General features: G+C 40.1%; 1 protein-coding gene across 1 annotated transcript in view; it reads left to right on the top strand.

Moving 5' to 3' along the window:
• Positions 1–27,503, top strand: part of fstl5 (follistatin-like 5) — a 173,670-nt gene that overhangs the window by 70,693 nt on the left and 75,474 nt on the right. The window contains exons 5-6 of the mRNA XM_028589644.1: positions 20,648–20,844; positions 25,864–25,984. Of these exons, the coding sequence (XP_028445445.1) occupies positions 20,648–20,844; positions 25,864–25,984 (318 nt within the window). The remainder of the gene's footprint in view (positions 1–20,647; positions 20,845–25,863; positions 25,985–27,503) is intronic.

The following is a 27,503-nucleotide window of genomic DNA, read 5'->3' on the forward strand; positions in this document are numbered from 1 at the left end:
GTGCCTCACTAACTGTATTTGGTCCTCAGTAGTACTCAGTCTAGGCACCTGAGGTTTGGTTTAGCCTATTTATAAGACCAATTAGCACCAGCTGCTTTGCAGCCTACCAAAAAAAGATTATTAAGGCAATTGTGCTTTGCTTTATTGTGTGTGAGATGGTGGAGGGTATTTCAGTTTGTTTAGAGTCCTTTATTATAAGCATGACTCAGAGGAATTGAGAGAATGAAATAACCATAACTCACTTTAAATGCAAGAAAAAAATACTTAACAAAATAGCATCTACTCTATTTTCCATTACCACCATTTTTAGACTCATTGAGCACAAAATACAATCTCACATAAGCTCTATAAATAAACAGTCCAAGGACTGTACAAGAGGTACACGTTAAAGAGGGATCTCCGTGTCAGGTAGAACTGTAACAGTAACCTGAATATTGACAAGAAATTGAGCATAAAAGAAAAAAAAGTGTGGTTGGAGAGATGACCTTTTTTTTTCTTAAACAAACTGAATCAATTTTCCATTAATAAACAGAGTGGAAATAAAAATATATACTGCACTGTTGTCAACCTAACACATTTCAGTTGCAGTCAGTAGATGTTTTCAAACATAACCACAAGAAAATCATAAATATTACATAGAGACTTTGTGCTTTATTGATTTGAAGGACACGTTTGGCTTTGATATTAAAACATGAGCATGTTCATTTTGAAATGTTTGAATTCACTTTTGTTGGACCTACAGTACAAGAAACTGCCAGAGTTCAATCAGAAATGATATCTTTAATTATGTTTAATGATATATTCCACATTTCACACCTTACACCTACAGAAGCAGCAACTTTATTTAGATTTAGGTTCAAACTAATTGGTAGTTTTCATTTATTAATTTATTAGTTACATTTTTTTTGTAGTTCAATCCAATGAAGACAACGCCAAAACTCCTGCAGGTTTGTACACTTAAAGACAATGAACTGGTGTCTTTGATCGATGGGTTTATTTATAGCTAGCTCAGCTTCAAAGCATCCTATATTAATTTGCATGTTCACAATGTGCCTAAAATGGCCAATTATTCCATCAGAGGCGTGTGTAGAGGACAGATCCCAAACAATCATATGACAAATTAGCCTATTAAACACGTTTGATGTTCCTCCCCCCTGTAGTGTTGAATAGGAGGTTGACAGTGCAGAATAATTTCATTGATGAGCATTCACAAGAGCTACACCAATATTAAATAATATTTAAATACGCCCTCCACTCAAAAATGTTTTTTTCTTAGTTTATGTCCCATTCAAATTTCTGACCTTGACTTTTGTGACTTGTCACTACAGAGGTGATTTCACATACCTCTACTGAAGGGGGAAATGTCTAAAGTCCCTTAAAATATGAGATTCAAACGTACAACGGGCAAACTAGATTTGGCATTTCACAGAGTTGAAAGCTGTCTAATATGCAAAAGCTGAAAAAGAAACCTGAAACCTCCAGCGCAGAGCTGACTTGTCAGTGCAGGGCTGTGCCAGCTACTGCCAGCTACAAGCTAACAGACAACATAAACAAGTAAAAGATGCTAACTACACTTACTACTCTGATAAGTCTGCTAGTCGCCAATTTTGGGGCACAACAGACTCATCATTAGAGTCTGGTTCTGACTGACCGCGGTTTCAGACAGGACGCCAAAATGGTATAATAAATGGTATTGCAGCACCTCCGGTTAAAAAATGTATCTCACTGAGCTCAGAAATTACATCTCGAGCAACTCAGTCGACTGTTCGGGGCGAGTGTAGGATTCCTCAGTGTAAAACAGCATTCGGAAGCTCAGCTTTCTCAAGTGTGGCTATCAGACAGTGGAATAAGTTGCCAACAGAGCTGATAACGTGTGTACATTTTTAAAAAATTTCATATCGGGCCAAAAAATGGCTTCTTTTAAAACAAACATGTTCACATAATGTATAGCAATTGATGTGTATGTTGGAACGTATTCGTAAATGAATGCTGATGAATGAATGAAGGGTGTGATCATTTTATTGTTGGTTTTGGGATAAATGTATTATTAAATGTATTTGTTGACATCAGCCTGCCAAGGAACTACAGGTGGAAACTAGCACAAGTGCTACAACCTGGTATAATGCATCTCTCCTGGCTAAGGTTAATGTATATTGTACATTGTCCCTGTTTAAATAAATAAAGAAAAAAAAAAAAAAAAAAACTATTGCTGCAGATTTAGAGCTGGCCACAGAGCTCAAGAAAAAAAAAACTTTATGTGGAAAAAAACATGTAAACCAAATATTAATCAAAGTACTGATACTTTCCCCCTTGAATTAAGAATTTATTTAGCTCACAGTTTGTTCTGTCCTCGATAAGTTTCCAATAAGTTTAACTACGAAACCTTAAACTCTTTAGACTCTTGATCAATTGGCCAATTGAATTTGGTTGCGTAAAAAGTGTATTTATTTGAGTGAATGGGTTCCAAAACATTTTAGTATTGGTTAAAACCCATTTTCCTGTGCAAGCAATTATCCTGAAAATATTTCATTTTATCGCTCTTTGCCTCCTCCCTCTCTTTTGTTTCCACCTACTTTCTCCATCCTGAATATCAAGCCTCAAGACAATTTCGTGAAATAAAAGAACAATAGCTGCCAACATTGCTTAAAGCAGTGTGTTTTGTGAGTAAGACACAGATACAGAGATGGAGAAAAGAAGAGAGTGTGGGGGGGAGAGGGTTGACTGGGTTGCAGTGTTGTGGGTGTCTTCTAATATCAAAGTGTTGACATCATTCTATGAATAGCGCAACCCATCTGACCCAGCAACGTGACAAATGTGTTTGATTTTCAGGTGCTGGACAGTGCAATAAAGTGGGCAATGGATCTCTTTTGAGAAAGAAAAGGGAAAAATGTAGGACAAAAATCTCTGGATAATACTAGTTATAGTAAGTTAAAGGTCATGTTATTTATTGGCCTGAGGGAAAAGTTCACTCCAAAAGTACACATGAGCTGTATGATATTATGAAAAAAAAAATAAACTTATCTTCTGTGCTTGAGATTGTATTATCAATCGTTTGCTTTTTGTAAAAATGTTTGTTGCAAACTGGCAAGATGCCTAGTATTAGTTATATAATTAAAGGTGACATTTTCTCTGACACATATATATATATATATATATATATATATATATATATATATATATTTAAGCTTCATACTTTTTTATAAGCTATGAATTAATCTCCAAAATCGTAACATGACATGCTAAATGTGAAGTAAAAAAGCAGTAAAAGGCTTATGTAATTCAACAAAAGACATTGATAACATTTTAAAATTCCTCTGATGGTTTGGTGAACGCACACGTGGGCAATGATGGAGACACCTGGAGAGGCGTGATTGGGAGGAACGGCCTCCCTGATCTAAACCAGAGTGGTTGTTTGTTGTTGGACTTCTGTGCTAGTCATGGATTGTCTATAACGAACACCATGTTCGAACATAGGGATGCTCATAAGTGTACCTGGTACCAGAGCACCCTAGGCCGAAGGTCAATGATCGATTTCATAATCGTTTCATCTGATCTGAGGCCGTATGTTTTGGACACTCGGGTGAAGAGAGGGGCAGAGCTGTCAACCGATCACCATCTGGTGGTGAGTTGGGTCAGAGGGTGGGGGAAGACTCTGGACAGACCTGGTAAGCCCAAACGTGTAGTGCGGGTAAATTGGGAACGTCTGGAGGAGGCCCCTGTCCAACAGACTTTCAACTCACACCTCCGGGCGGAGCTTTCGTGCATCCCTGTGGAGGCTGGGGGCATTGAACCCGAGTGGACAATGTTCAAAGTTTCCATTGCTGAAGCTGCAGCGAGGAGCTGTGGTCTTAGGGTCTTAGGTGCCTCAAGGGGCGGTAACCCACGAACACCGTGGTGGACAACGGTGGTCAGGGAAGCCGTCCGACTGAAGAAGGAGTCTTTCCGGGATATGTTATCCCGGAGGACACCGGAGGCAGTTGCAGGGTACCGAAGGGCCCGAAGGGCTGCAGCCTCTGCCGTGAAAGAGGCAAAGCAGCGGGTGTGGGAGAAGTTTGGAGAAGACATGGAGAAGGACTTTCGGTCGGCACCAAAGTGCTTCTGGAAAACTGTTCGCCACCTCAGGAGGGGGGGCGGGGAACCATCCAAGCTGTGTACAGTAAGGATGGGACACTGTTGACCTCAACTGAGGAGGTAATAGGGGGCGGTGGAAGGAGCACTTTGAGGAACTCCTGAATCCGACTAATACGCCCTCTATGTTAGAGGCAGAGCTGGAGGATAATGGGGGATTGTCGTCGATTTCCCAGGCGGAAGTCACTGATGTAGTCAAACAACTACACAGTGGCAAAGCCCCGGGGATTGATGAGATCCGTCCAGAAATGCTCAAGGCTCTGGGTGTGGAGGGGCTGTCCTGGTTGACACGCCTTTTCAACATTGCGTGGAAGTCTGGGGACGGTGCCAAAGGAGTGGCAGACTGGGGTGGTGGTTCCCCTTTTTAAAAAGGGGGACCAGAGGGTGTGTGCCAATTATAGGGGTATCACACTTCTCAGCCTCCCTGGTAAAGTCTACTCCAAGGTGCTGGAAAGGAGGGTTCGGCCAATACTCGAACCTCGGGTTGAGGAGGAACAATGCGGATTCCGTCCTGGTCGTGGAACAACGGACCAGCTCTTCACTCGCAAGGATCCTGGAGGGAGCTTGGGAGTATGCCCAACCGGGTCTACATGTGTTTTGTGGATTTGGAGAAGGCGTATGACCGGGTCCCCGGGAGATACTGTGGGAGGTGCTGCTGGGGAGTATGGGGTGAGGGGTCTCTTCTCAGGGCCATCCAATCTCTGTACAACCAAAGCGAGAGCTGTGTCCGGGTTCTCGGTAGTAAGTCGGACTCGTTTCAGGTGAGGGTTGGCCTCCGCCAGGGCTGCGCTTTGTCACCAATCCTGTTTGTAGTATTTATGGACAGGATATCGAGGCGTAGTCGGGGTGGGGAGGGGTTGCAGTTTGGTGGGCTGGGGATCTCATCGCTGCTCTTTGCAGATGATGTGGTCCTGATGGCATCATCGGCCTGCGACCTTCAGCACTCACTGGATCGGTTCGCAACCGAGTGTGAAGCGGTTGGGATGAGGATCAGCACCTCTAAATCTGAGGCCATGTTTCTCAGCAGGAAACCGATGGAATGCCTTCTCCAGGTAGGGAATGAGTCCTTACCCCAAGTGAAGGAGTTCAAGTACCTTGGGGTTGTGTTCGCGAGTGAGGGGACAATGGAGCGGGAGATTGGTCGGAGAATCGGGCGCAGCGGGTGCGGTATTGCATTCAATCTATCGCACCGTTGTGGACGAAAAGAGAGCTTAGCCAGAAGGCAAAGCTCTCGATCTACCGGTCAGTTTTCGTTCCTACCCTCACCTATGGTCATGAAGGCTGGGTCATGACCGAAAGAACGAGATCCAGGGTACAAGCGGCTGAAATGGGTTTCCTCAGGAGGGTGGCTGGCGTCTCCCTTAGAGATAGGGTGAGAAGCTCACTCATCCGTGAGGAGCTCGGAGTAGAGCCGCTGCTCCTTTGCGTCGAAAGGAGCCAGTTGAGGTGGTTCGGGCATCTGGTAAGGATGCCCCCTGGGCGCCTCCCTAGGGAGGTGTTCCAGGCACGTCCAGCTGGGAGGAGGCCTCGGGGAAGACCCAGGACTAGGTGGAGGGATTATATCTTCAACCTGGCCTGGGAACGCCTCGGGATCCCCCAGTCGGAGCTGGTTAATGTTGCTCGGGAAAGGGAAGTTTGGGGTCCCCTGCTGGAGCTGCTCCCCCCGCGACCCGACACCGGATAAGCGGACGAAGATGGATGGATGGATGGATGGATGGATGGTTTGGTGAAATATGATTACTCTCCTGATTGGGATATTGCAGTAGTTAAATGTTCAGCACATACAGTGCAGTGCACATTAAGCCTCCTTTAGGATTTAAGTTAAGGAACTTTTTTGCCTCACTGCTTCTATCAGTTTGAACGTGAGTCTGTCAAAAGCAGAAATGACTGAGCAGGCTGCCAATACGGCAGATTACTCCATACATCAGAAACATTCCAATTCCTGACAAAACCATCAGGAAGAAAAATGTTATAGACACAGAATAAATGCTTTACGATTCAGCTGACCTTGACCTGTTTACTCCTCCCTACTGCTGACCAAGGTGATTACAATGCACTTGAACAAATAAACAAGATTAATGAAAATGTGTCAAAGTAATAAGGGATTTGGAGAGGTCATAAAACTCTAAAAAGAGATCTGTGCTGAAGTGTGTGGCAGGTGAATGTTGTGATGAAACTCTTTATGGTTCCCAGTTATGACTCCAGTGGCTAAATGGATTATTATAGAGTCCTTTAACCTAATGCTGACCCTGCTGTGGGATAAAAAGCAGGACTCAGGAGGGATTGTGATAATCAGATTCTTACTGCCGGGCAGTGTAAGGATCTGCTTTATGCTCCGAGTAGGAAACTGTGGTTGTGCGTTTGGGTCCATTAGTGTCTCTAATATACCGTAATACTAGCCACTACATAAATCTGGATGGATTCTCGTACTCTTTTAGACCACAAAACAGACTTATGGCGGACTGGAATTTTATTCATGCAGTACAAACATTCTTAGAGGCTGAGCTGCTCTGGGGACCAAAATAAACTCGTTGGTTGAAGTAAACACTGATATGCTAAGTCAAAGAAGCAAACCATTTCTAAGCGCAAAGAAGAAGGCTGGGTTAAATGTAAATGTCATTAGCTTCTTATGGTCAGCAGAACAGCTAACTAGTACTCCAAGGACCTATTTCCACACCACAGAATATGATGTCAATATCCTTTGTGCAAGCACTTACAAGAGAGTCTTCTTGCTGATGGTGAATGCAACAATGAAGTTTATTGACAAAGGTTGACACAGAAGAGAAGGGTTTAATTCTGGCCTCCCAGAAACACCCCCCTGTATGTTGTCTGCTACTTCGGGGCCCACCAGGGGTTTTGCCTCTTCATCCAAAGCCATTGTCTGCTTCTCTCCGCTGCCCCCGACGAGGCTTTGATGGCTAAGCGCAGGCTCTGGCCTCTGATCGCCCGGTCTCTGCAACTGGTGGTAGGGCTAGGCGATATGGAGAAAATCAAATATCACGATATTTTTGACCAAATACCTCGATATTGATACCGCAACAATATTGTTGTGTTGACTATTGGTGCTTTCACAAAATATTTACACAATGACATTTTTGATAAATAATCATCAGTAATGTCGATATAATGACTAAGTGGGTAAAGGCAAATAATAGAACAGTTACAACAGTCTGATAAGTTCAGAAAATGACATCACTTTAAAACCAGGAAAAGACAACACTTATTACGTAATATACGATATTACGATATCCAAAATTTAAGACGATATCTAGTCACATATCACAATATCTATATAATATCGATACACTGCCCAGCTCTAATTGTTGGTAGATGTTGCCATACCACCTATGCACCCCACCTCCACAGGGCAGACTTCAGTGTTCCAGTCACAATGTTGTGTTTTAGCAGCCAACTTGGCATAAGCTAGATGTTTTCCCTTGAAACCCTCGTTCCCTGAGAGAGTGAGCTTGATGCTGAAGACTTTCCCTTAGAGAAGGGGACCAGAGCACCAAACCAGGCATTAGATTGTTGGTAGTGATCTCTCGAGAAAATACGAAAATACGAGACCAATGTCAACCAGCATCTTCCATTCACAGGCTAAGTGCAGTTGGGCTTGCTCCAGTGGTGTGGAGCCTCTCCTGGTTACCTTAGCCCCCTCATGGTCAAAGGTCGCTGTTCTTAGGGGGTTGGATACTAGGTGGTAGGTAATTGCTGGCAGCTTGTTTGTTTTCCAGGGTGAAAGCCAGGCTCTTTAGGACTTGGTTGTGATGCCAAGTTTAACGTTCTTGGGTGAGGCTGACTTTACACCCTGTGAGTATGTGTTTGAGTGAGGATGGCATGGAACAAAGGGCACACCTTGGATCTTCAACCTGCCACTGATGAAAATGAACTGGTGTTGGAAGGAAATCGTATTTAGCTGTGATGATATGTGAAGCTCAGTCACCTTGCTTCTACTGTATGGCTCACACATCCTTCCAGCTGATCTTCCTCCTCTCCACACTGTATCTGATCAACACAGCAGGTTAGCAGCGCCAGTTATTATCCGATTTAAATGGTAAAAACTGTCATAGGTTGACAAAATCTTATCATCTCAAAGTCCACTTGCTTTTTCTCATGCTTTCAACTATATTGCATGGTCTTCCATCAGTAGAAGTTTGCTGGGTTGTCATGGAACTGTAGATTTCAAACTTCAGGTTTTGCTGATTACTAATTAAAATACCATATGCACTCGGAAAAAAGGAAAATGTACCTTTTAGGTTGCAATTTTCTTCTTCTATTTTTTATCCATGGTAATGTGAAAAAAGAGCCCAGAAGGGAGAGCAGAATGTAGAGGTTTATCCCAGCAGTTCACTGACTCTAGGTAGGCTAACTAACCTGCCCACACTGTGAGCCACTATAAAGTTATTATAGGTTTGCATTTTTCATTAGTTTTTATTTGTATTTCATTTTGACTTTTTGTTTTCAAATTCAGTTTAGTTTTAATTAGTTTTTAAAGCGGGTTTGCTTAGATTATTTTTTATTTTTTGAAAATCCTCAGTTTTAGTTTAGTTTTTATTAGTTTTAGTCTTTTTTTGTAATATGGGTTATTTGTCAGGGAATTCTAAAAGGTCAGAAAAAGTATTGTGTAATAATAACTCAACAAAAACATCATACAATCTTAGAAATATGTATTCACAATGTATTCAACAATAACACCAGTACATAAAATGTAGCCTACATATGGTCATATGTAAACAGTCTACAAAAGACTCCGCAGTAAGTGCAAAATGTTTAAGTGACGTGTGCCAGGAAAAAAACCTAAATAGCCAACAGACTTAAGAAGACAGACATGAACAGGTGTTTTGAACTTTGGTTTGGCACATATTTTACCACCTTCCACTGCAAGGCACTTGCTTTTATCTGACATAGTCATAATCAAATTATAGGACTCTGCCGCTTTCTTCCGACTTTCGGTACCGCCATGACGCCAGGCGAGGGGCACGGACATGTTGTGTTCAATTTGACGTGGAATGTCGGAATTTCTGGGTTCCCAGTTGGAAACTATACATGTCTACGGGAAATGTCATGGTCGGAAAGATATAACGTTATTTGCTCTGAAAGACATTGACAAAGACGAAAAATAAGGACATTTTCTCGATAATTTTATTTTAGTTAGTTTTGCAAACAGCCATTACAGTTTTGATTTAGTTATCGTTTTTTTGTTTTTTGTTTTTTTATTTTTATTTCAGTTAACGACAATGTTTTTTCCCACCTAGTTTTCGTTATTTTGTTCGTTTAACCTTGGCGACTATGATCACCTACGTTTATCTTATTATGGCAATACTGCATTTTTTGTTAGTAGCAGGAGGAATGGGATTCATAATGTCAGACTCTTCTCATTTCCCTTGCTTTTTTCGTCTGAGCGTCAGTCTAACATATTAAGTCCTTAAATCAACTAGTGACATAATTTATTCCCCAAATATGAGGAATGTTTCCCTACTGTAAAACCCCAGCCTTCTTCCTGTATGGCCCAACTTTAGAAAAACAATATTCCCCAGTCTGTCTGCTATAGTCCAAATATAGCCCTGCAACGGTGTGTTGATGTGATATCTCTGCCTAGGTGTGTTCAGCCCCTGGGTCACTGTCCTCTATCATGTAATCAACAATACCTGCCGCTGAAGGAGTAAGCTCTATGTAATCAACTCTACTGGGATCAGATTTAAGAAGTGAACAAAAGCCTCCCTTCTTGCTATCTCATCCTCTTCTCTTTTTTTCTCTGTCTGACTTTTTATCTCAGTTTACCTCCATCTCACTCTCCTATCTTAACTTTTATAAAATCTGGGTATTTTTCCTGATGAGGCTTATAAAGAAGTTAAGCCTTAAAAAAAGTTTTGAAATTGATTCCCATCTACAGCCTCCCTCACCAATGCATGCATTGTGATGACTGATGAGGAACTCCAGCATAAAACATTACTATGACATGCTGTAAATACAGCGATCAAGATGAGTCATATGTTTCCCATTCACTGTCAGTAAAAATGAATGAATGATCCATCAGAACACACATGGTAGCCACCAGTGTTGGGAAGGATACTTTCAAAACGTATTTCGTTACAGAATACAGAATACATGCCCACAAATGTAATTTGTAACGTATTCCGTTACGTTACTCAATCTGAGTAACGTACTCTGAATACTTGGATTACTTCAGGATTACTTCCACATTGAATTGCGTTTTATAAGTGTAGGAATGCGGCTATCACATCTAGTTTACTAAACAGGCCTATAATGGTGTGTTCTTTTTATTCCAACTAGCTGAATGTGTACCTGTACAAGCAGATAGATTATTGTATTGGTAGTCCCGAACTGCATACTACAAAAATCTAACCGCGGTCTAAGCTACCACAACAAGCTAATTTTAGCTAACGTTAGTTAGCATGTCAAACGGGGCTAGTCAGTCTTTAAACAGCTCTGGAGCTAGTAAATCAGCACGTATACGTATAGGAGAATGCAAAGTCGCACGTCAATGTTAAAATAGCAAGGTGACCAGTAAAACTACAGCAGACGACTACCCTTGGCTAATTAAAAAAATAACTTATTTTAAGATGCTCCTTCAGGTTGGAGGTGGAGTAATTTGGAGCTGAAAGGAGGTTGGTTGCTGGCAAGCAGAGGCTGCACGGCACAGTTAGCTGTATTTCATTCTCTCTGTTCGTTCTTTAATGTGAAATGCTGTTTGAATTTCCAAGATAGAAACTTATTGCTGCCCTGGCTCGGTCGTGCCGGTTCCGACTCCATTGTGACTGATCACGCAAATAGCAATTTTTTTCTATTTCATATCGGGGCTTCTGGAAAATGCATTAAGTTGCTTTAATTTATTCAGAGTGAATAAACTCGTGAAACAGAGAAGTATCGTCATGTAATCCACTGATTTTAACAATGTAACTGTATTCTAAATACCAACTATTTAAATTGTAACTGTAACGGAATACAGTTACTCATAATTTGTATTCTGAATACGTAACGCCGTTACATGTATTCCGTTACTCCCCAACACTGGTAGCCACCATGGCCAGGGGTTAGAACAAAAGCCCACTAAAGTGAAAGTGGTCCAGTTTGGGGATACTGCAGTGTATTGTAGCAGATTGAGGCTGAGATTCTTTAAAGAGGTGATTTGGAGACTCTCAAACACCTCTGGAGGTTTCTGTCGGAGCCCGGTGAAGATGATGAGTGTGGGAGGGGTGAGTTTGATGGGGGTATTGAGGTTGGAGTAAAGTCTTCTGGATAATAATGATCCCATTCAAGGTGAGAGAGGAGGGGTAGGAGGGGTAATACATCATAGATAAAGACACAAGGAAGAGCAGCGGTCCTGATGAAAGATGGGAAGGAGAGAATTACACCTGGATCCGAGGAGGAAACAGTAGTGACAGAGACTGAATGAAAGGAGGGAGTGTGTCTTGAGCTGTTACTAAACACTCAGCACTTTTACTCAAACAAAGTAAAGTTCCTAAATAAACTGATTAGAGACTGTCCTCGAGAGAAAAATGACAGTATTGGTTGTTTGTTCAAACACTGACAATGACGTTTGTTTACATTTTCCTGATAAGTGACCTATTGTGGCTGTGCAAACAATGATATTCTCTCTAAGATGCAATGATGGAAGTAGCACGATGCACTTAAAATTGCTGCAAAACCTCTCACGGAGGAGTTTGGGGTGAGTTTATTCATGTACAAACAGCCGCAAATCAGTTTCACATTGTTTCAAGTTGATCAACTCCAGCAGCCACTTTGACATGTGACTAGTCATCATTTAGAGACTATAAATATCAAGCTTGCAGGTGAGAATGTGGTTTCTAGAAATTGGGCTGGCTAGTTTCCAAAACTTCATTTTACATTCGTGGCCACGCGACCAGAGTCGGTGGAATTAGTTTTTGGTACTGCATTGGAAAAAAAACTGTCAGTGTCAGCAGCAGAACATGCTGTGTAGGCAGACATAACAAATATGATTGAAAGATCCAGAGCAGCTACCAAATGGATCTTGTAAGATTTTATCAGCTGTTTCTAAGGTCAATAATGAACTCTGAACCTCCGTTTTGTATATCTTTTCTCTCCAGTTTTTATATAGATGCAAAGCTCTTCAGCATGACAGTCAGAGACTGACATTCTGAAAGACAAAGTCTTCTAAAGCTAGGAATATTAGCAGAAGTCTTATCTGTGCAAAGTCTGCTGTGAGTTTTTTTTGCATTCGTATCATCCTGGACAGAGCGGCTGTGAGGAGTTTGCAGCCCTACTGCCCAGATATCCATTTCAGATTCAGTCAGGTGTTGCAGCAGTGACACCTCTAGTTGCTCTTAAAGATTGCAATCAGTGACCTCTGATTTGGGTAACCCAGTTGTCACGCTGTGCTGTCTTGATGTATTGTGAGCCGTGGCAGTACCCAGGGCCCTGGAGACACAGATGGAAAAGCTTGAGGAGGTGGTGGGGGGCAGGCTCGGTGGAGCAGAGATGGGACAGTTTCAGCAGAGTGGACTCCATATATTCTGCTGAGCCACCTTTTTCTTTATATAAATAAAACAGTAGTGCTTTTAAAGGGGAAGGTGGAGGGGGCGGAGGGTGGCGGGTTCAATCACGGTTATGGCCTCAGTGAACACTGGATGGATGGAGAAGGTTTGCTTTTTTTCCATTGACTTTACTGTGCATTCTGAGAGTGATTAGTGTGTATTTTCACTGTGCAGCAACATGTTTTTCAGTTTAATCAAAGGTATTCATTTTTTTAGGATTCTGTTTTTCAGTATTAAAGAAAATAAAAGAAAGAAATATCTGAACCCAAAATTGAAAACCGAAAACCTACCCAACGAATGAATATCCAAACAGTCGAATATTTGGGTCCAGCCCTACTCTGTACTATGTGAAATATGTCCTAGTAATACAGTTAAGAGTAGGCTACAGTAATAGCTGGCTTGCTGTTGCCATACTAGTGTTTTACCTCTCCATAAGCATCTATATTGACATTTTAAGAAAAACAAATACACCGTGATACCGTCCATGCTTCAAATTATACCGTGATATACATTTTAGGCCATACTGCCCAGCCCTAAGCAAATCATTTAATGCAACCATTACGGATAGCCTTCCTGCTTTATCGCTTCTTCATCAATATCCAACATTTACCTGTCATATGGGTGCTGATCGTACCCAGTAGAATGTCATTATGTTCTGGTTTTGCATGCAGAGTTTTGTTGCTCGTCTTTTGGAAGAAAAAGAAGTTCAGGTTTATTTGAGTGCCACATAGCCAGAGAGGCTTGTCTCATGATGGGAGAGTAATCACTTTGTCACTGATGACATATAAACATGATTATTATAAAGACAAAGCCTGTGACATACATACTTTTTCGGGTCGCATATTAGCAGAACATTCATCTATACTCATCCATCTTGGCAAATCACAGTTTTATGCATTCAAGTTACACTATATTTATACATGATATCGTTTTCAAACTATCATATATATTGTGGATGTGACACTTTATACAGTATGCTTTGTGAACTATATGAACCAACCTTTTTCACATCATATAGTCAGTGGATAAGCAGCGTTGCTGAAGTAATTAATGAACTACTCAAGGGAAATCGAAAAACAAAGACAATACACCATGAATGTACCTGCGGAATTTTGAAATACTTGAATATCTGACTTTTTGATTGACCTTGATGGCTTCTTCTTATACTGTAATTATTCTTATAAAAGATGTTCGGTCTCTGTCCTCGGCAAATGGACCCTGGATCTTAACGGTTGTACTACTGCAGTCAAAGTCCACCTTTGGGCCCTATTCTGGCCCTTTTTTAATGGTTGCATGGATTTAATGAACTAAAGGGGAAGTCTTTTGTGCATTTTAAAGCAGGATGACAGATACTTGTGAGAATGAACTGCTAAATTATAGATCAGTACAGGCTGTACTGACGTTCCTGCTATGATCACATTAAACCTATTTTTACTGCAGATTTGTAAATGTGTCTACAGTATACGTTGGAGTTTGTTTTAATCAGGATTTTTTTTGTTATGTCTGCCACATTGCTGCACATTTCCTCACAGTATTTAATTTGTAGCTTGTTGACAGAATCATCCACCAGGCCTGGTTCTGAGACATCTATTTTCAGTGAGACTCCTTGTGTACACTGGCCATGTAGAGAAAGTTGCACGTAAGCAGCTGTCTTTTCAGTGCATACTTTTTTTCTATTTTTCTATTTAGACTGAAAGTAGACCTTGGATAACTTCAGGTGGCAGTTATGTACTTAAAGCAAGTTAAAATGTAAATGTATTAAAATGTTAAAATTTATTTTATTTTACGTAATTTTTCCATCAGATGCCAGTGAAATATGCTGCAACATGCCTATGTAGACAGCCTGTTAATCCCAATTTGGGTAGCTCACCCGGTAGAGCGCGCACACATATACAGAGGTTTACCCCTCGACGCAGTGGCCGCAGGTTTGACTCCAACCTGTGGCCCTTTGCTGCGTGTCATTGCCCCTCTCTCTCTCCCCCCTTTCATGTCTTCAGCTGTCCTATAAATAAAGTCCTAAAATGGCCAAAAAAAATCTTTAAATAAGCCAGGTGTGTTTGTACCTAGGCGCATTGCTATTATGATGGCGATTTGCTAAGAAGGAAGGAGAGATTTTCAGGAGAAGGAACTGATCTGCTCGTGTGCGCAAGCAGATCATATATGGCACATGCACAATGCCACTATGTAATATTTTTATTTTTAATCTTTTGCATGCTTGTGTGCTTCTGCAGGTCCCTGTGTGTGTATGTATAATGTGCGCGCGCTGTGCACAAGCCTAAAATATTTGCGCTGTTAAAATAACAATGAAATGCTGCATTAGTGACTTTTTTTGTTGGTCAATGGCGCGATCACTTTCCGCTGCCTCAAGAGAGCAATACGCCCAGAATGCACCTGAACACACCTCCCTGTAAGGCCAGCATGCCCATGGGTGTACAGATGGGCACAGGTGCATTTGCTATTTAAACGACGTGGGCGCTGGACGGGAAATTAACGATTGACCCCCCAACCAACGTTGCCTCAAGTTCTGTCGGGCAGCTCCCTCTGGAGCCACATGAGGCTTTATACAACCTTCTTCTTTTGTTACACATACGCAGTTCTACACCAAATGTCTTTAAACAGACATTGATATATAAAGTCCGTGGAGTTTCCCTTTATAATAAAATGCTAGTCTGTCAGCATGCTATTTTAGAGACCTTTTCTTTCTCAAATTAAGGTCTTCCAAAGCATTCTTCTAACACTATGTATTAATCACAAGTCATTAAACAGTTCCTTCAACACACTACACCCAATGAATTACCATTTCTTGCAACTGAAAAATGCTGAAAGGCTAAAGAAAGCCTGATTCTTTGTAAGCTAAACGAATTAAACAACTATACCAATAAAAGTGAGAGTTGGTGGCAATGGCTGTAGCTATTAACTCTTGGTTTTGCATTTAAATAACAAGCTCTTTACTCACAGCAGAGTAGCCTGCTGCTACTGTGTTGCTTCTTTTGACAAATAGTTTGAATCAAATAAATGATTTTCCCTCAATCGATACTGAGCATACGAGTCCTTTTATTACCATCCAGGTGGGGACTTGTCCTCCACATTATGTGAACAGTTGGCTGTGCATGGTGGAACCTTGCCAGCCGCTTGCCACATATGAAACCTGTGACCAGATATTTGTCGCAAACTGGAAAACTGAGTCATATTTGGTAATAAAGCTACTGTATTTCAAAAATTAGGAGACTGTCCATGATTTAATGAAAACCTCCCATCTTCATTACTATGGGGAAAACCACTATTTAAAATACATTTTAATTTCAAGTTTTGAAATTTGAAGTTGTTGTTACTTGTAGAAGGGTTTCGGATCTTTTTAGAAAGTTCAAGTGACTGTGTATGACAACCAACGCCCAGTTCAGACCAAAGACTAAAGTTGTAAAACCTTCCAGTTTACACCAATGCGATTACACATGACGGTGTATCACCTCCATAGCAACAACTCTCTGTACCCCGTTCTTACCAACTTGTCATGCTTTTTTGCAGTTGAATATCATTTCTGGCATCTTAAAATATGAATGAGGATAGTGATAGTGAGATACTTGCTACAGTTACATTTCTAGTAGTGGTAATTCACTGCTTTCTCTTCAGTCACTCTCTAGCTCGCTCGACCATATACTGTGCTCGTGGGCACTCCAAAACTCTGCATTTCAACCAGTTGACAGTTTGTAACTCATAGATAGAAGACGGTTAGTTGTAAGTGACTTTCTGGGCTGACTTCACCATTGGCTGTTAAAACAGGTGACGTGCCTGTCATTTTAAAAAGCAGCCACTGGCGACTTGGCAAACTGAGTCGCAGACGACACCATCAGCTGGCTTCAGTCGAGTTGAGACGGGCCAGTTCAGACCGCTGCAACCTTTCCCTGCAACATTCTAAAATGGTTTTGTCTCATAACTAATGGCACGTTCATGCCACCTGGGAATAACAGGGACTGCCCCCGTGATTACAGTACGTTGTTTTTCCGACTGCCAGCGTTCACATGGTCGGGATACAAAATTACGAATCCCACTATGGCCACACCAAGACCCGCCCTACGAAGCTCGATTGGTTGGGGTTAGGCATTTCACCTCGAGTGGTTAAGGTTAGGATAGCCGATTGGTCAGGGTATAGGACCTGCACAAATGGGGTTACGTTACCTTGCATTCTCATGGACGCCAGGCCAATAAATGCTATTGAAGGGCGGGTCTTGGCGTGGCCATAGTGGGATTCATAATATCGCGGTCGGGATGCGTATTCTTCTTCTTCTGTTATATTGGCGTTTGGCATAACAACTTGTTGCATGACTGCCACCAACTGTCGGGCGGAGCCTAGAGCATCAGGTGTGTGAAAACATGGAGGCCACAATAACAAAAGATATGCTGCTGTTTTCTCATGCGAGCATACAAACAGCACATGGACAGCTGTTTGTTTGTGTTATCTGCAGGGCAACAAACAGGAAAGGACACGGATAATTTGTTTTATACATAGGCATATTTATGAATAATTTGAAACATATATGTCTGTGTATGTTTCTTGGCAGAGGCGTTTGTCCACAATAAACAGTTTATTGTCATTGAAATATTTTCAGTGAACCAAAGTCGCCTCCATCAAACATCAGTTGTCAACAACGCGTCACCAACTGGGGAACTCTGTTAGCAAAATCTAGCCCCAGTTCCCACCTCTGATTCCGACAGGAAGTGATGTTAATAGTGATGTTTTCACTGGGAAAAATGTTTTCTTCCGATTTCCATGAACGCACGGTAATCTGAAGTTGGCTTTACTGACGCAGGAAACACTTAAATCATGTAAGGATTTTTTATTTCATTCCCTTAAAAATGACACTTTTCCATTAAGTGTGCTAAATCTATGTGCCATATGACAAATTAGGTTTCATGACATGCAAGAGACAAACACACCTGAAGTTAGCAACTGCCATTACGTGTTCTGCTTTCTTTCACACAGTTGAAATAACAAACACACAAAACTATCCATTGAAAAAGTTAGTTTTTAAAATGCGTTTTAGTGGAGGTGTGAATTAACATCAACATTTAGGGGGCAGCCCTAGTTTGTCAAAAAGCCTCCTAGATAAAATCACTGAAGTTGTTTTTGCTAAAGTGATTTCCCCGCTAGTTATGAGTCAGCAGGCAGGTTGCATTGTCATGTGTCCCACACAGCTCGAAAGCAATGTGGGTGGCTATACAACCCAAAGCTGGGTTTTACAAGACTCAGAATCCTATCAGTAGCTCTTGTTTCGATTACATGGATTGGACTGAAATATACAATATATTTCTGCTGAGTTTCCCTAAATGCCTGTTTTGACACAGTATTTTGGTATAGTTAATTTGAGAGACTATCGTAGCCATTGTCTAATTAATGCTGACACTGACTCCCCTGTGTAGACACATACTGTTTGGATACTTGGGGCTGGGCCTGGGGAGACTGTGTGTGTGTGTGTGTGTGTGTGTGTGTGTGTGTGTGTGTGTGTGTGTGTGTGTGTGTGTGTGTGTGTGTGTGTGTGTGTGTGTGTGTGTGTGTGTGTGTGTGTGTGTGTGTGTGTGCGTGCGTGTGCGCGTGCGCGTGCGCGTGCGCCAGTGCGTGCTCCTTTGACGTTGCTGACCTTCATATCCCCTGGTTATGCCAGCAGCCATTTATCTTTTATTCATTCTGCCATTTGTGACTAAGGCAGCTTCTCTGGCACTGACGCTTGTCAAAACAGACCCTGTCCCATGATATGCAGCGTGCTGCAGCCTGAATGGCCTGTGCTCTAACAGCTGCAGTTTCCACAGCAATAATTAAACTTGCTGGTTCCATTACCAGGAATTCACCAGCCACTGTTACGTTTTTTTTTTTTTTTTTTTACAGCCAAAGCAAATTCTGTAATTCAATAGATTCTCCTCTTGGTTTGCTGTCTGCAGTGGCTTGTTGTTCACACTCTGACAGTTTCATGAAGCTTCAGTGTGAGCTTGCAGCTCCAACATCTATCAACAACTCTCCAACTGACAGGTGTACCTGCTAAAACAAACTGATGCGTTGTGTCTAAGCTCCTTCCTTATGTTTAATTCTCTCCACCTGGCTATGTGAGCTTTTATTTATTCAGTTTTCCAAGTTGTTATTAGAAAATAAAGCATTGCAAGATATCTACTTTGGACGTTTCCATAGCCCAGAAACAGAAACAACTGAGACATATACAGATAGGTAGCAAATTAAAACATTAAAAAAACATTTTCCTCAATTAGTGTTTGGAAAATGGTGGCAGAGAGCATTTTCTAACACATTTCCGATGGGGTGTGCAACTGGATTGAGACTAGGTGACTGCAAAAGGCCATAGCCTATGAATGACCTCATTGACTCCTTGTGTGTGGAGGCATTTGCATTCATCATGTATCTCCAGTCATTATTCAGGTTTTCCTTCGTTTGTCACCCATCTGTACCTAAAAGAATTTCTTCAGTCTTCCTCTAGAACACTGGTATTGTTCATGCAGTACTGAGAAGCTCACTAAATCATCTCTAATCAGTTTAAATTACAGTTAAGTCTTTTGTTTACACTAATTATTTGTCTATACATGGTAGAATTTGAAAAGATCCTCAAATGTTTCCAATATTTCCTTCGCTTTAAACCAAAGAAAGACTCATAACTGTTACATCTTGCACCTTTTCAGTCACAGTAATAAATATTTCAATACCAGGGAATGGAGTTTTTACACCTCTGGACTTTACAAGGTCACACAAAATTGAGATGAAAATGAAAATGGCTTGATAGCCTCTGTGGAAGCCCATTGATTTTACTGACAGTGTTCTCTCAACCTCTTAGACCCCAATGATGGTTAGCGTCAGGATTACACTAAGCATCTCATTTAAATGCTCACTGATTGCTGATGTTTCGCTTGAAGAATTGCTGTATGAATTCTTTTTAAACAAAAATGAGTTCCATACACATCAGCCAATGACATGTGATTCGCCTCTCGGGTCATTCTGCTTCTGCTTAACTAGTCATCAGCTCTCAGTGAGCACCCAGTTCTACTGAGTGGAGATCTCATTACCGCTCTCACTAAATCATTCTTGCCTGACCATCCCCAACAAAGTTCATTTGTCTGCAGCAGCTATTATTCCATATTTTTTCCCCCGAGTAGATATGTACAATGTGGCAGTGATGTCACCTTCCTCCCCCGAGACTTGAAAAGCATCTCGGTGAAGAACAAAGTTTTCTTCTCGTGGGTTGGTTGACATCAGCTAATATAACTGTTATCAGAGGAGAAACACTTCCAGATCTAACAATGAGAAGTTGATATGACATGTGTCAACCTGTAGTTCTAGTCATTATTTTCTTTTTTGCCTCGACTCTGCTCTGCTGAACCTTTCATGTAGTTAACTTCTTTGATCTTGAGTCTTTGATGGCGGATTGTAAATACAACACCATCATGTTTTCTGTTGCCGTCAGGGTTAGCTCCTGATACCAGTGTGATGGATTTGTTCGTACGTTTCTTTGTGGTTAAGGGGCTGCTGCTCTCTTAGTTTGAGGCAGCGAAATGTTGCACGACTGTCACTATTTGTGAAATAATCCTTAGCATTTGTTATTGTGATTCAGAAAACCATACACATGCTCAGATTTGGATTTTGCTGAATATAAACAGCAGCTTATTGTTTAATAATGTCAGTCTTCAGGGGGATTCTAGTTTTCACAGGTACTAATTGGCTTACATTTGAAACATTGCATCCAATTTTAGGAATCTTAAGTTCAATGCTTTTAATAATGCACCTTTTCAGCACCTGGGAGTCATTTAGGTATTTATTAAATATCTGTTTTTTAGACATCCCGTTAACATTGAAATATTTTTTTGTAATCCAAACAAAGTAAAAACATACTTTCCTGTCAGCTCTTACAGTAGTGACTGTTACAAGTTCATTATAAATATTCTCTCCCTCTTCTAACCATTCTGCCTCTCCTTTTGTCTTGCTTTCCCAGATGATAACTGCAGACTGAGTGACTACCGTCGGCTGAAAACCAAGATTCTGGATTTGCATGACAAACGATACATGGGGTCTAACATCCATGGGGCCCACAAGGACAACATGGCTGCAAGGAAGCAACTGGTTGATATGATGTTCAAACGCTTTGATGCAGATAACAATGGTCAAGTAGATGCCAGCGAGCTCTCACAGGTAAGGATGTTGAACAACAGATGAGCTTTAAAAACAGAAAGGATATCTTAGTGGTAACGCTGATCTTATGGGATTTCAAAAAATAATATACAAATCAGGTACAGGAGATTTTTTAATTGTCGGATAAAAAGATCTCCTCTTTTTCTCCCAAAAAGAAGCTTACAGAAGAAAATTACATTTTGTAATTTTGCTTTCCTTTTCAAGACACTCCACAGCACCTCTTAAGCCTGTCAAGACCACGGAGTTGTTTTTTTATTTAAATATCAATCCAAATGGGGACTACAAATGCACAAACTGTGTCATCATCATCATAAAACTGGAATAAATTAAATTAAAAAGAGACACTTCGATGTCTGCCATGACTGTGCCCTTTTTACTCTTCTTACCCTTCCCTCTGGTAGCACTGGTGCATGACTTTAGGTAAATCTTTTGAAAAGCAATGTGGGTCAAAGGAGCTATGTGTTCATGGGAGGCTGCAGCCTTTGACCATCGCTGCCAAGAGGGTTGGTTGTAAAAAGAGCTTTTTGTGGCAGCCATGAGGAAGGAAGATATTATGTGCATAACAAATAAAGTCTCCCAGCCAGTACCTTAGGACTGATCCACTTTCCTGCTGATCCAGTAGGATCTCCCATCTGCACAGGGGTCACCCTGGTTAGCTTTGTCAGTACCCAACGGGGGAGTTCACATTAGATTAATTTGAATATAGTATTTTGAGTTCAAAGCATCTAAACAACGCTTCAAAAATAGTGATATTTTTGCCATATTTTCATATAATTAACATATTTTTACATGTTTTTACATTTACTTGGTGCCCCGTGCCAGCATGAGAGAAATCAATGCTTAGTGAATGAAATGCACAGTCAACAAACCATGTTGTGCTGTGTTTTATGGAACGATATTGTCAGTATGCTCTGAATGTGAATTTGCACTTTAAAACTATTGAATAGTATTTTGGATTTTCAAACCTCTTGGTGATGCCGTTTATTCTTCTCCAGGCTAAGCAGTACCATTCCACCTCTCCCTAGGTTTTTGAATGACACACGCTAGTCAGTGATAATTAACGTCCAGATGGAGAAGCTCTTTTCAGGGGTTCCTCAAGGGCTGCTTTTAGCCCTCCTCTCCTTTTATCCTAGACACATATGGGAATGTTGGCAGATTTTGATACACTATCAGCTACAAATGCTCAGAGAAAAGAAGATAAGTCAGCATTCAATTCTGGAATAGTCAGAAATTTTAATATTAGTGGCTTGCAGGTGGCCCTTATGGGTTTTTTAACTAAAAACATTCATCCTTTTATGTTCTTTAGGTTCAAAATAAACATTATGGATAGATAGGTAATAAAGTTTTTGTCGTACCGCAACCCAAACTACAGGCCTGTTTTGCTGCAGTGACATGAAACCTTTTTATTTAAACACATTTATTCCATAAATATGTGGAGAAAACTTCTGCATCAACATTACTGCATAATAAATTATTGCATAATACATATCAGAGCAAAATAGTGTCATCAATCTGATAAATCACTTAATAAACGAAAGCAGTTGTGGGTTGAAAGTGCCCCAACATAAAGGCGCTTGAATGTTTTATTGATTGTGTCTTTAATGAGTTTTTATGTTGGTGTATGAAATGTTCTCACAGAATGATTTCAGATTAATTAATAGCTCAGGATATACAGTTTTCTTTTCTCTCTAAAGGATGTGCGTTTAAACTATCATACACAATATATAAAGGTTCAGATTCACTTAGATTCCATTGTCCGGGCAATCGCATGTTTTTAACCTCAGTACCTATAACTGCAGAGTTTTGCCTTATTGACAAAAGATGAATGAATGTCAAAGACAAGAGATTTATGCAATTGATATTTTGGTGTGAACAAGCCCTCAAAAAGAGCATTGCACAAGAAAATCACACTCTTATCAGCAGGTGAAAGTACCAAACCATGGCTGCCACCCTCGTGCCCTGAAGCACCCTTTATAATTGGAGTGTTTTCTGATCTCATTTTAAATTCTAGGATGGAAATCCCTCACCTGGGCTTACTTGACTTGCTAGAGTGTGCACATGAAGGGGCCCAGGGAGCAATTCTCCCTGCCCTTTTAGTCTTGGGTGCCCTTTCTAAATGGCAAATCAAAACTTTTTTCTTCTTGCATTGCCCATATCTATCATTTGACCAAAGACAAAATACCTAAAATTATACCTTTTAGCAAAACAGGTATGAGAAGACAGTACCTTGTCCACCATGGACCCTGCAACTCTTGTGTCTAAAAACATGGAGGATAAAGATACTACTGGTCTTTACTGGTTTTCTATTTTAGGTATAAAAGAAAAAAACAAACTCATTTTATTATTTTCAAAAAATCAAGGTAATAGGTTTTTGGAAAGATTGCTCTTTTTGTACCTGCACAGAAGTATAGTCAGAGTTTTTTATGCAGTTCTGTAAATATTTTGGAAGAGATTTATGTTTTAATTATAAAATAAGGTAAAATGAATGTGCAAATCTTTAAAATGACATACTTTCCTAAAAAGGAACAGTATTAAATATCTACCTACTGGACCCACACACAAGGTCTTCACTACACGTGTAGGATTTTGGCAGAGGTTTGACACAGATTTAATACAATATCTTAATTTGTCTGAAAGAAAATGTGAGAATTTGCTAAGTAGGAGACAAACATAACTTTTTTAAACATTATTTTAATTGGTAGCGAAAAGGTAAATACATGTGTTAAAGTTAAATGTGATGATCAAGACGGTTATAGAGTCAAATGAGGCAAGAGACAAACGGATGTCTATGATACCAGAACGCTTGCCTTAAAGCTTGAACAGAAGAATAAAAGTAAACTTAGTATGCAGCATGCAGATTTGACCTTACCATCAGCCTTTGAAAGTAGGCCAATGACCAGTACTGTGTTTTAACTACATACAGTATGTCCATGTGTGGTACATATGTCTGTGCCACCAAATAAGTCCTGTGTAATTACTGCAATGCGTCTAAAATGGGATTAAGTACTAAAAACTTGGGTTGAAAGGTGTTCTATCTGACTAACCAGCCAATGAGCCACTGACTCTTCAGTCTCAATAACCATTACTGTACAGCTGGCTATCCCATCAATATGTATCAGTTCATTTAGCTCACAGGGCCTGCTGAAAGCTAGTGAACTTGCCTGAGGTCCTCTTTTACTATGGTTGAATAGTCACTCGCTACAGAAATAGTGACCGCAAGTATCTGAAGCCAACCAGATTTATCAAAAGTGTGTGGGGACTAATGTCATTTCAGGAAATATTTAAGAAATAGAGTTAAAGCATTTAAGCATGTGATTCCAACACCACTTAACTAATCTCTCAAAGGCCTCTCTCACCTACATTGCTCCAAGTCGAAGTAAGCAAGAAAGGACTATATATTTTTGAGTTGCAATGACTTTTTCCTAAGGAATCTGCATAGTTTTAAGTGAAAGATCCCTCATCACTAGCTCAATTTTGGTTTGGTTTAGATGCAGATCAACTCTAAATTATAAAATACTTACAAGTAGGGCTGTGTATTGGCAAGAATCTGGCAATACGATACGTATCACGATTCAATATTTTTTAATCAAATAAATATCTCATGTCATCAAATAATTTTTTTAAAGTATAATTTTAGAAAAACTAATATTTAAAAAAAGACACGATGTTCATAAAAGTCAAAGAAGTTTACTTTTAGGTACACAGAAAACAAAATTTGGGAGGTTACAGTTCTTAGTAAGCCAAAAATCAAACTGCCAGTTTGGGATTGTGGTTCACAAGTTCTTAGTTAGGCACTGTTAGGCACTGTTAGGCAAGGACACTAGTGGTGTGTCTCAGCATAGCCATCTAGCGGTAGGGGGTTTAAACACAACATAAACGTGAACGAAGTAGTCTTACATGAATATTTTTGAACGTTTAAAAAAAATAAAAAATAAAATCGATATTACCTTTTTGAAAATCAATACAGTATTGCAAAATAAAATATTGCGATACTTAAATGTATAGTTTTTTTTCTTACACCCCCTACTTACAAGACACAAAGGGGGAAAAACACAATATTTTGCAGATCAAATAATTAATTATAAGAAAACAGTTGTATTGTGTGCACCACTGTTATTTGTTACGTGTTGTGTTTCTAGGATACACTAAGTATGTGCCATTAAACTTGACTCCTAAATTTTGGGCATCTGGGAAGGGAAGTGCAGTAATGGTGAGGCATGATGTATAAAGCCGTCCCTTATGATCAGCATTTTGACAGCTGATCTATTATGATGGATGTTTCACAGCCAGGGCCATGCAGAGGAGGATGAGTAAGACCATGCTTTAGCAGGATGTTCATAAGCTCTGCACAGTGTTTGGGGCCTTTTCACAATTTATTGTGACAAAAGTTTAGTTTGGCTACAATAAACTGACAACTAATCCTGTGTGTGTTTCATTATCTTTGACATTCAACAGAGAGTTTAGATTGGGGCACGTATCTTTGACTCATTGCAGAGATTATTTCCAAACTTTTCAAAGTAGACAGTGGCTCAAGTAAGTATACAAAGTAAGAACATTTACTCAAGTACTGTTCTTAAGTACAATTTCGAGATACAGATACTTAAACTTTGTGTATTTCCTATTTAATGCTACTTTATGCTTTTATTCCGCTAATTTTCAGAGGGAAATGTTTTACCTTTGATGGTATTAGAAGAAAACCAACACTTAAACAAAGGTGTCTTCATCAGAAACTACATTGTAAACAAACATAAATAGGTATTTGTTACAGACATTCAAATCATTCAAATCAAACTCTCAAGTAGTGGTTGGTTTTATCTTATCTGATACTATACGAGTGAAGTAAGTAGTCAGTCAACATGTTACTGATATGTTCAGTTCTTTGCCAGATACTTAAGTAACAGCATTTCCTCAAGTTGATAAAAAAAAAACGAAATCTGGGTAACATTATTGTATTTTTCAATCGCACCTAAAAGTGCTGTCCACCGTCTTTAATCGAACATCACTGCATTCTCATTGAAGGTTATCAAGCAAGAAGGTCTGTCCAAAGATGTCTCCGAGTGCACATTGTTCGACCTGCTGAAGTACAATGACGCCAATGACGACGAGCACCTGACAAAAGAAGAGTTTTACACAGCGTTGGGTGAGTTCAAAATGTTGTTAGGAAAAGTGCTGTGTGCCATTACAAAAAGCCCAGTCAACGTTGTCTAAGTTTGAAGTGGCTCAACTTCACTGTCCCTGAAAAATGAAGGTTTAGGCAGCATGTGATATTTTCATGACCATATTTTCCATCATCACCTCAGAAAACATGGATAAGATGTGGCAGAACTGAAATTCTCATCCGTGGAGTCTCAGTCAATACCTTTTAATATCTCCTGTTTATTACATGTGTTGAATTTCATTGTTCCCATCATCGAAGTCTATAAACATTGTGACAAATGTGCCATTTTTCCCCAGTGTTAATTATAATACACTTTGACAACAATGAAATAACCGTGATTAAACCGACAGACCAGAAAGGGTGAAACTATAGAAACAACTTTAACATGTTATACGTTTCCATGTATTTATTTTAAACCTCAACTTCTATTGATACTCATGCTTCTCTTCCTCCTGCTTTGCTTTTAATAGCATAACATCAGAGACACCTATCTTAAAATATACAAAGGAAAAGGTTGCGTAATTAACTTTTGATTGTGTTTTACTTTAAAATCAGTCTGTTGCATTTCCTTGGAAACATGGGACATTACAAAGTTACGATGTTGATGAACTTGGAATAGTGTTTGATAGCTTGCCAAAGCCTGGCTTACTTTGAATTCCAGATTGTTGCCAACTGTATTGTCGGTCTTCAAACATTTGGTCCTAATGGGTAGACGGATAAAGGCATTCGACATGGAGTTGGTGCCAAAGGAAGCAGGTCATGACTAATGCGAAACAGTAGTTCAAACTAAACCCCTCCTCATTATAATATGCTGGGTTTTCTGTCACATCTGAGTCACACCAACACATGTGCCCCTGTTTCATCCTTTTGTTTCCTCCTCATGCTCTCTTTCACGGTTTCACGATTTGTCTGACATTTTTAGTCAGCTCAATCTCCTCTGACAGAATATCCTTTTGACGTTTGGCTGACACATTTAGCGGTGGGAGAGAATTCATAATCAACCTTTCTCTCACCACTTTGTATTTAAAGCATTCCTTAGAGCAGACAAACAAGAGCAAAGTGAAGGAGTCTCATCTTGTCTGGTATTCTCCACATGATACGTGAATGTGTGGGAGTAAACACCTTCTGGCAAATCATGAAAATAAAGTTACCCCAGCATATCTGAGGAGAGCTTTGTTTCCTTGAAGAGTTTTTCTAACTCCCAACTACTTCCTCTTCAGTTTTAAGATTTTTTATTTTTTTTTGCAAGCTTCCAGCTTAACTCCTTAATAGGAAATTGGAAATTTAATGTTAATAAATCTCTCCCTCCCTCTGTGGCAAAGTTTTGTTTACTTCTTCTTTCCATTTTCATTTCATTTAAATTTAAAAAGTAACAGATTCAATCAAGCAGTTATGTGCTCTGTAGTAGTTTCTGTGTCTTTGTTAACAACTCAGCTTGACTCAAGAATTTCATGCACACTAATGGAGTGCTCCAAGCCATTCCACCTCTGTTCACCCTATA

Source organism: Perca flavescens, chromosome 10 (genome assembly GCF_004354835.1).
Source record: "Perca flavescens isolate YP-PL-M2 chromosome 10, PFLA_1.0, whole genome shotgun sequence".
NCBI classification, from domain to species: domain Eukaryota; kingdom Metazoa; phylum Chordata; class Actinopteri; order Perciformes; family Percidae; genus Perca; species Perca flavescens.